Here is an 11074-nt window from a genome sequence, read left to right on the forward strand (position 1 = left end):
AATAAAAGGTGGGATACACTCGGCCCTCTTCTGCAGACTCTAATAGGCTTCCACGAACCCATAGTCACTTTTTCAGCGATCAAGTGGGAAAGCTTCTCAACACACAACACAAAAATATAAGGAGAGATTGGATCCCCTTGACGAATTCCTCTCTGAGGAACTATGCAATCCGAAGCCACACCATTTATCAAGACCCTCGAACGATTAGAAGTTATAGAAGCCATTATAACACCAATCATCCAATCAGGAAACTGAACTTCAATAAGCACTTTATAGATAAAACTCCAACTGAGTTTATCATAAGCTTTTTCAAGGTCCAGTTTGATTGCCATTGTACCTTTCTTTCCTTTTACTCTCCCCATAGAATGAACCAGCTCCTTTGCTACTATAATATTATCCTGAAGCTGACGATTTGGCACGAAGCTAGCTTGGTAAGGAGAAACTAAATTCTCCATTGTAAGCTTAAGCCTATCCACAATGATCTTGCTCATACCCTTATAAATGACATTACACAAAGAAATAGGCCTGAATTGAGAAACATACATTGGCTTAGGAACTTTGGGGATCAAAGTGATCAGAGTACCGTTGACTTCCTCAATGCTGGAAGGGTTTTTTGCGTAATACTTGATATCTCTCCAAATCTGTTCACCAATAAATTCCCAGTTCTTTTTGTAGAATGCTGCGGTATAGCCATCCTCCCCTGGAGCTTTCGAATCTTTCATAGAAAAGAAAGCTCGTCTGACTCATCTTTTGAAATTGGAGCACCTAAGTTAACAGCAGTCTCATCGTCCACCTTTGGCCAAAGAGTCTGGACCCAAGGACGATCATGGTTTTCTTCATAAAATAGTTTAGAGAAGTAAGCATTTATTACCCGTGCAATGTTGTGATCTTCTCTAATCAAGTTTCCAGCATCATCTTTCAACTCCAAGATCTTGCTCCTTCTACGTCTAACAATTGTTTTTGTATGATAGTACTTTGTATTCCTATCTCCTTGAGCTATCCAAGTAGCACGAGATTTTTAAAACCACAAAAGTTCCTCCTGTTCTAAAACTTGTTCAAGTTCACCCCTTATCTTGCCTTCAATCTTTTCCAAATGGCTTTTATTTTGCTCAGAAATTGCCCTCTGGATACCTTCAAGCCTACCAATCAACATGTTCTTCTTATGATGGATATTACCAAACACATCTTTATTCCACTGCTTAATAAGAGGAGTGAAATCACGAAGACTATCAACTGTTCTTTGATCCTGACGCCAGTTTTCCTTGATGAAATTGTTAAAAAATTGATGATCCAACCAAAAAGAATGAAAACGGAAAGGGCGTTCCACCCCATCAACTTTGCTTGGCTCTAAGGTAATAAGGATAGGATTATGGTCACTGTTAATACGAGGAAGCACTTGAACCTGGCCTTCATGAAACATCAACCTCCATTCAGCATTGCTTCAAGCTCGATCTAAACGTTTAAAGACTCTATCTAAATGAAGAAATCTTGGTCCTCGCCATGTAAATTTAGAACCTATTCCTTCAAGATCAATCATCTTTATATCAGTTAGAAGAGAAGAAAATTTATTACATCTGCTAGTATCAATTGGAGAACCACCACGTTTCTCACTTGGAAAGGCAATTTCATTAAAATCACCTGCAATTAACCAAGGAACCGAGATATCTTCTGATAACTGAAGTAAATCATCCCAAAGTCTCTTCCGAATTTCTTCTCTAGGACTTGCATAGATAACAGTATAAAGAAAAGCTTGATGATCTGCCAATGTAACACGAACATGAATAAATTGATGGGTCTGTTTTAATGCTTGAACCTGACACCTATCATTATTCCATAGTAACCAAAGACCTCCCGTAAATCCATGAGCATCCTCCACTATTGAATTATTAAAACCCAGCTTTTTTATTATCTGTTTTGCTTTTGAACCACTTACTCGAGGTTCAAGAATAGCTGCCACCTCAATCTTATGCCTTCGAACCATCATTTGAAACGTTGATTTGAAGCACTTTTTAGCCGCCCCGCGGCAATTCCATGTAACTAAAGACATTAATCAATGGTAATTTGGCAGGATTGTGGGTCCACTGCCATCCCATTGTCATTGCACTGAATTTCAGATTTTGAAATCATCTCCACCTCAATATTGAGCTTAAGGTTTATTGGGATATGCTTTCCTTTATCTCTACTTGGATCAGGCGCTTTTGGTTGGGACAAGCCATGATCTAAGCCGTTGATATTTTGACCATCCTTATCCACCTCCATTTGATAACAATCTTTGTTATAATCAGCAACAGTACTCCTAGCCACCATGGAATCTCCACCGCTTTTACCTCCAATGTCCTTACTATTATGAATCGCAACTTGCCTCCTCAAGTTTGTTGTATTATTGTTTGAGGTACCTCTGTCAACTATCTTCCCATTTATTTGATTCTCTTTTTCATGACCTGTCGTAATCCCACTTAACGTAAATCGGTTGGGGTGTTCCTGTAATTCAACATTAGGACGGCTTCTAGGGTTTCTGTGGTTGGACCCCTGAGATGTACTAATATCAATATTAACAGGAGGGCCCACCATATTGACGTCATTTATAACAGCATCCGGATTAGTCGCTGGGATATCATGAGTAATATCATCTTCATTAGAGCCCATTAAAGCAGCGTAATGGGAATTTGATTAATTATCAATCATAACCGGCTGATTTGATTGCGGTTGATTACTCCCTTAAATACAAGGAGTTTAGTATCTAAATGTTTGAGATTCTCTCGCACTATTTGGTGAAAAATGGAAGCATTCATTTCCTCATTTTTGAGATTTAATTCGCTGTTATAATTAATTTTTCAACACATTCCTCAGTTACTTATAAGTTTTGATGAAAATTACACATATGAAAAATGATTTTATTAAAAAAGGAATCAATGATGGAAATATAATAAAAACTGCATTCTGACTTAGGTAGCCATGCATTGTTCTAGTTTATCTCTTGTCGTGCAAATCTGAACAATAATTCCTCATGTTTGATTCTTTTTCACAAATTGTTCTACTATATGAACAATTTCTTTGAAATTGACTAGTGATAGATCTTTCAGACTATGTCTCAAGAGAAATAGGATTGGTGTATGGGTACTTTTTTACTATCAAGAAATAATGTTACCTCAGTCTCTCTGCAACCACAAAATGAAGAGCTGAGAAGCTAATGACTATAAGTGTTGAATATATATATGGGTTCTAAAAAATTCTAACATTAACTGAATGTGCTCTAGGCTTCTTAGACTCTTCTTACCCACTAAATCCAATTGGATTTTAGTGAAAAGCAAACCCAACAATTATGGACTTGAATAAATTATCCGTATAGTCAATAAATATAAAAAATGGGAATTTATTTATTTTTAATTAGAAGCTTTGACAAAAGACTGATATACTTGGCTGGAAATGAAATCTCTAACATAATTTACAATTTCTAAAAACTGTTGAATTTTTTAATAGTTATATTTTCACCGGCAAACCTTGTCAGATAATGCCAAATGAGTTATAAACTTATTAGCTCCTCAAATTTTTATTTAAATACAAACGCATAAATTATTTACCAGATTGTATTGTTGAGATATTCAAGTGTGATGAGTACCACATTGGTTGGTAATGAGCTAAGTGAAGAGTATATAAGTGAAAGGACCCATGAACCCATTGCCTTAAGGTTTTGGGTTGAGACATGGTGTCGGATCCACTTGCTACGGTTGGTGTAGCCTTAGCTCATTGGTGGTGGTTCCCCGCCACGGGCTTCCCCTGGACCCGCTTGACATTGGAGTTTGAGGGAATGAATTTCCCAACAGTGGTATCAGAGCCGGGTTAGGCTTGAGCTAGCCTAGTAATTGGCTAGGAGGCGGGTCGAGTACTTTACGCTTCGGGTACTCGGTTGAGGGGGAGCATACCAATGGTGGGTTTCACACTTGAAGGGGAGATTGTTGAGATATTCAAGTGTGATGAGTCCCACATTGGTTGGTAATGAGCTAAGTGAAGAGTATATAAGTGAAAGGACCCATGAACCCATTGCCTTAAGGTTTTGGGTTGAGACATGGTGTCGGATCCACTTGCTACGATTGGTGTAGCCTTATCTCATTGGTGGTGGTTCCCCGCCACGGGCTTCCCCTGGACCTGCTTGACATTGGAGTTTGAGGGAACGAATTTCCCAACATGTATTTCACTTTATTTATTTTATACTGTATTAGTTAATAGGTTAATCTTAACATAAATAACTCAACTGAAATAAAGTTTGACTAAACTTGTTCCCTTAAAGCTGTACTTATTTCATAACTCAAAAAAGAAAAAGAAAAATACTAATTTCATCATATATTTAGAAACAACAACAATGTTAATTTTTATAAAAACTACAGAAGACCTGCATTTTGATATATTGAATTATGGCCTTGGCATAATTGTATTTTATAGGGTTTTTGACCCTTTTGCCCCTAATTAAATAATTAATAACCAATTTGCCCCTCCCCCAGAACTATCCACCATCCTGCCCCCATTTAGTCGATTATGTTGCACTTTTAATCGACTAAATGGGCTAAACTCAGAAATTATGAAACGCGAATTTTAGTCGACTAAAAACTCACCTTAATCGACTAAATTGTTTGCACTTTTAGTCGACTAAGCACATTATTTAGTAGACTAAAGATCGCGAAAAACCCTATATCCAGACCTCTCTTGGGCTCATTTTCAAAATATTCGAAATCAAAACTTCTCTCTTGGTCTCTTTCTCTTGTTTGTCAGCTGGGAACCTTCCAATCACCCTTCCATTTCATCCCACCACCTCTAAGACATAGTAATTGTGAAATCATTGTCATTTTCCTTTATTTCTCAATTGTTTCCCCCAAATCCGAACCCTAACCCCTAAAATCTGATTCCTACCCCCAAAATTCGTGTGAAAGATGAGCTCAAGTCCAAACATGTATGTTACCATGATTTACTATGATGGAAAGCATTATGAAGGCCCCAACGGTGTTCAATTTGAAGGAAAAACGAAAATGTTGAAAATCAAACAGGGCACTACGTACAATGAGCTGAAAGGGAGGATTAACCAAAAATTGGGGCTACACGGGAGCCATGGCGTTCAACGGATGATCGCCAGGGTAGAGTCTACAGTTGGTAAGGATGCTATATTCTACATTGGTAAGGATATATGTGACGATGAAGATGTGGATTGTGTCATAGATGCAATTATGGACCGAAAATTTCAAAACTTTATTGAGATATATGTTGAAATAGACTGTGGTCAATCTTCATCTGCATCTGTGCATGGAAGAAGTCAAAGTCAAGAAGACAGAGTCGTCGGTTTATCTGCACCTGCACCTGTCTTAAGTCAGATACCACTGAGGGAAATAGACGAGGATGAGGATGGGCATGACGAGGATATGGACAGTGAAGACGATGGTGAACCCGAGAGTGTTATTCCGCTGGGTGACACCTCAGATACGGACGTAGAGGGGAATTTTGACGCTGATACTAGTTCAGGAAACTTGAGTTCCCAGGTTATGCCATCGCTCCGTGTTGACCCTGTTAGCAGTGGTAAGATCTTAATATAAAGTTTTAATTTTGAAAAGATATATATTTGTGTTTTCTTTCGTACTGACAGATAAGTTTAAATTTGGACGTAGGGTCTGAGATTGAGCCATTTTGGAACGACAGCCCACACTATTCGTTCATTAATTGGGCTCACCCTAATGATGAGACGGAGATATTGTATGGCGACGATGACATCCATGGTGGCTGGCATTTAGGAGATCCATTATATTTGTACCAGGAGTTTCGAACTAAATCTGAAATGCAACATGCTGTCAAATTATATTGTATGAAGTCTCATCGTACTGCTGTGGTGGCAAAAAGTGATGACCATAGATTTGTGATGAAGTGTCGACACCATAATGATGGTTGTCCCTGGTACGTGCGGGCTATGTTGCCCAAGAATGGAAATAGTTGGGTTGTTAGTAAGTGGGGTAAAAAACACACCTGCCTAAACCAAGGCCTTACTCGGGACCATAGACAACTGGATTCTGATGTAATCTGTGCAGCCATTATAAGTATGTATTACATTCATTTTTGTTTATGGTTTAATTTTTCGGTATATTTATTGATTGTGTTGACTTCGAATTTTTTGTAGGTATGTTAAAAGAAGATCCATCCACGAAACCAGTTCTTATTCAGGAGAGGGTACAAAGTTTGTATGGATACAACATATCTTATAGGAAGGCTTGGAAGGCTAAAATGAAGGCCATTGTGAAGTTGTTTGGCGACTGGGAAAAATCATATGCCATCTTACCTGGTTGGCTGAACTACATGACACAGATAAATCCTGGTTTTGTGTTCAAGATTGATACGGATCAGTGTTGTGACGAACGACGAGTCTACACCGATAAGGCTGTCTTTCGCAGGGTATTTTGGACTTTTCACCAGTGCATTGAGGCTTTCAAATATTGTAAACCCATAATCCAAATTGATGGCACGCACCTGTACGGGAAATACAAAGGTACCCTCTTGATTGCTACGTCACAGGATGGTGATGGATTCATTCTGCCTATTGCGTTTGCCATTGTTCCACCGGGTGAGAGATTGGATGATTGGTTGTGGTTTCTTAGCCAGATGCGTTTTCATGTCACATGTAGGCATGATATCTGTCTAATATCCGATCGTCACCCCAACATCATCAGGGCTGTGAAGGATCATGCCGGTTGGCAGCCTCCATTTGCGTATCACGTGTTTTGTCTTCGTCACATTGGAAGCAACTTCAACACTAAGTTTAGGGACGTGGAACTGAAGAAAACGCTGATGAAACTAGGTAACCTATTTACATGAATTTTGTACATGTTGTATGTAATGTTGTTTATGTATAACTCATTGCAATTTGGGTTCATTTTTTGCAGGTTACATGTGTTCGAAGATTCACTTTGATTTAAGATTTCAAGAATTTGTCGACAGTAACCCACAAGTAGCCTCATGGATAGATCAGATTCCCAAAGAGAAATGGTGTAGGTCTTATGATGAGGAGGGTCGAAGGTTTGGTCATATGACGAAAAACCTATCTGAGTGTATCAATAAGGTCCTACGGGGTGCACGTAATTTGCCAGTAACGGCATTGGTCAAGATCACGCAAAGTAGACTTGTTGAGTATTTTGTGAAGAGGCGTGAAAAGATCCAAAAAGTAAAGGACAAAGGCTGGAGAATTGCAAAAAAGGTTGAGGACTTCTTACAAAAGAATGATCAGTTAACTGTCAGTCTCCGTGTCTGTGTTTTTGATAGAGACTTGCAGTTGTTTGAAGTTGAGGATGCCTACAATCAATCTACGCATGATGCCGGCGACATTATGAGGGTTGACTTGCTAAATCGTAAATGTCAATGTGGACGATTCACAGCTAGACGATTTCCTTGCAGTCATGTGCTAGCGGTGTGCAAGGTTGAAAAATTGAACCACTATGACTATGTCGATCCTGTGTTCTCAATTACACAAATTGAGAAGGTCTATGCTGCACATTGGTTTCCAATGGGTAATGAGTTGTTGATCCCAGAAATAGATGGTCCAACATTAATCCCAAATGCATCTTTGGTTCGTGCACAAGGAAGACCGAAGTCTTCAAGGATACAGAATGAAATGGATTGGGTTGAGTCCCAACCCACAAGCAGTCAAACTAGATGCAGCACCTGCAAGCAAATTGGTCACAATAAACGTACATGTCCTATGAGGATTAATCCTAGCTGAAGCAATGTTGTGCATGTATTTAAGGTCTTTTGTAAGAGTTCATGTAATTTTTGTAAGACATTATGATGTTACTTTGTGTTACTGTTTAACTCATTATGTAATTTGACATTTCATTTCTAAGTCCATTATCTAACATTGGTCCATATTGATAGATTGAAACTCATAACTAATACTAATATTACCAAAAAATGAAATCACCAAGTTTCGGGGAGCGTAAACAAACGGTTTGGGGTAATACGTACCCAATCGCATACGAATCCTGTACAATACTATTTTGTACCTGAAAGTGTGTTCCCCAAGTCATTATATGCGTGTACATTGATATTCGATCGGTTCTGTGCCAAAAAAAAACATGCAAAACAGAATGGGGTGTCAAAACCAGTTATTTAGTCGAACAACCCGTACTGGTTTAGTCGACTACTCAGTTTAGTCGACTAAACCAGTACGGGTTGCTCGACTAAATAACTGGTTTTGACACACCATTCTGTTTTGCACGATTTTTTTTGGCACGGAACCGATCGAATATCAATATACACGCATATAATGACTTGTGGAACACACTTTCAGGTACAAAATAGTATTGTATAGGTTATAAACCACGAATGTGCATGTACTGCAAAAATGCAATAATTAAGGGTATCCGAAACTTGTGTTCTTATTTTAACTCTGTTAAGGTCACCTGTTCTGAATTTCATTGGACATTTTAGACCCGTTGGACTGTGATTAGACACAAATTGAAAACATGAAGGTAAAACATATTTGTTCCTTCATTTGGTAAACAAGAAAACAACAATAATTACGTAAACGGTTCACAACATGATGGGAACATCAAATAGTTCATTTCATAACCATAATATTACATAAGCTACAAATGTAAAATAGGAAGACCGAAGTCAATTACATTACAACATACACTAGAAACGTAAAATAGAAACATAAACCCTAAATCTAATCCTCATCCTCCTCGGACGCCGTCTCCTCGTCATCCTCATCTGACACATCAGCCCCCTGCCCTGCAACATCCTCAATCTGTTGTCCTCGTCCAAGCTCTAGATGAGCAAGCCTATCTTCAACACCCTTGAATCGTCCCTGTATATGTCTAAATCTTTCATTTCCCTTCTGCATGTGACTCTTCCTCCATTTTTTGTGTTTCAGCGCCATTTTTCCTATTTTCTTCAGCGTGGCGTTTATGCCCTTCATGACATCACGTAATGAAAACCCACCCTCAGGCTCAGCTATCTCCTGCTGGTCACCCTCATCATCATCGTCATCATCATCCTCCACCTTGGGGTCAACCATGTCTACAACTGGAGCAACATCAGGAACCTCAACATCAGCCGCACCTGTGAACTGCCACACTCCTGTTTGGGGGTTCTTTGTCATCTTGCACTGCTCCAGTAGACGTTTTCCAAACTTATGGTTATACCTTGTGGTCTTCTTCAAGGTCACATTACCCATGGGAACATCAAAATGCTCCAATATCCTCTGAACAAGACAAGCAAATGGAAGTGCACCCTTGTGTTTGGCCTTATACATCATCCAACACACGTAGTGCCTCCAGTTCACCGAAGTACCATGTCGGATAGCCCACATGATGGGAATGTCATGCTCCAACACCCTGGAATGATTGAACGCTCGCGGAAACAAAATGTGGGTGATGACATAGTGTAGTATGCGGGACTCCACAGTAAGCAACCCCACCGTATAGGCAATGTGTTGCCCACGGACTCTCCTCTGCTCCTGCACGGCATCACCGCGTGTATATCCTGGAAGTATGGTCCCGCTGTCTGCGTCATATTCCACAGTCTGCGCAGAATCAAAGTCATACCCCAGTAACTCCAACCATACCGGAGCCGTCATGATGATGTCCACCCCGCAGACCCTAGACCTCAGCTCACCGTGATGGTAGCTGAGATTATGGTAGAAGGCCCGTACATGCAGCTCAGAATATGAACACGACAGTTCAGCCAAGGTCCTAAGATGTGATTCCTCCAACCACCTCACAATGTTAAAACCTTCTTGTTCAAAAAAGGCTGTATCAAGTGATTTGGCCCCATAAATCGGTCGGTTAACAAAGTCACGGACAAAAGATTCATGAACCACCGGGTCATTCTCGAACAAGTATCCGAATGGGAGGTCCACAGCAGCAGGGTCTTCCTCTTGTGGCCTTGACGAAGACGGACGGTCTTGTCGTAACTTTTGTCGTCTCTCATTTCCAGTGTTAGACGATCTTCTACGGCCAGCCATGGGAACAATGCAAGTGGAAACAAAAATCAATGAACAATAACAATATCAAAAAATTTAAAATTCAATATAAAAAACAAAACCTAATCCTAAAATAAAACAGAAATCAGAAACTCAATCCCTAACCCTAAAACAGAAACAGAAACCCTAACCCTCAACCCTAACCCTCAACCCTAACCCTAACCCTAACCCTAACCCTAACCCTACACCCTAAAACAGAACACAAAAACCCATTCCTAACCCTAAACACTACAACCCAACCAAAACAGCAACGTAAACCCTAACCCTAACCCTAACCCTAACCCTAACCCTAACCCTAAGCCTAAGGCACCACATCAACCCTAACCCTCACCCTCACAACACACTTAGCACCTTACCCCTAACCTAAATCCACAAAACCGCAAACATAAATCAAATGCATGAAGAAAACCAAAAAAAAAACTAAACTTAAAACCAAATGCAAGTCAGAATACTTTACCTAAATGTCGATTTCGCAAGTGTGAACCAAGGAATTTTAAAATAACCCCCTTTGCGAAATGAGGGGTTTTTAAAAAACCTGATCTGCGACATTTAGTCGACTAAATAATGTGCTTAGTCGACTAAAAGTGCAAACAATTTAGTCGATTAAGATGAGTTTTTAGTCGACTAAAATTCGCGTTTTATAATTTCTGAGTTTTAGCCCATTTAGTCGATTAAAAGTGCAACATAATCGACTAAATGGGGGCAGGATGGTGGATAGTTCTGGGGGAGGGGCAAATTGGTTATTAATTATTTAATTAGGGGCAAAAGGGTCAAAAACCCGTATTTTATACATATATACTTTTTTTAAATATTATGGTATATAATTTATAAAACTGTTATTCTGATATATTGCTAACATATATTTTTTATACTAACATTAAATAATGTGCCGAAACATCATATAAATTTTAAATATTTTAAGTGATTATTATGCTAGTTAAACTTGTTTAATAATGTATAATATTGAATAATATACAAAAAGTTATATTGACACTCAAAGTTATTTCTATTTGTATTTAGTCAATGATAAAATTAATATTTTTGCGAGATTTTTTTTAATAT

The 11074-nt window shown here is 38.9% G+C and overlaps 1 protein-coding gene across 1 annotated transcript; it reads right to left on the reverse strand.

The window, feature by feature from the left end:
* Positions 1 to 718: 718 nt before the first annotated feature.
* On the reverse strand, positions 719 to 1981 carry LOC133294307 (uncharacterized). Its single transcript, XM_061492963.1, has 3 exons — positions 1516 to 1981; positions 1078 to 1407; positions 719 to 996 (listed from the first exon to the last, which is right to left on the reverse strand). Exons 1-3 carry the CDS (start codon positions 1979 to 1981, stop codon positions 719 to 721), a joined length of 1074 nt encoding a protein of 357 aa, XP_061348947.1.
* Positions 1982 to 11074: the final 9093 nt, after the last annotated feature.

This window comes from Gastrolobium bilobum, unplaced genomic scaffold (genome assembly GCF_033153095.1).
Source record: "Gastrolobium bilobum isolate Gb01-03AN ecotype WA unplaced genomic scaffold, APGP_CSIRO_Gbil_v1 utg1031147, whole genome shotgun sequence".
NCBI lineage: Eukaryota > Viridiplantae > Streptophyta > Magnoliopsida > Fabales > Fabaceae > Gastrolobium > Gastrolobium bilobum.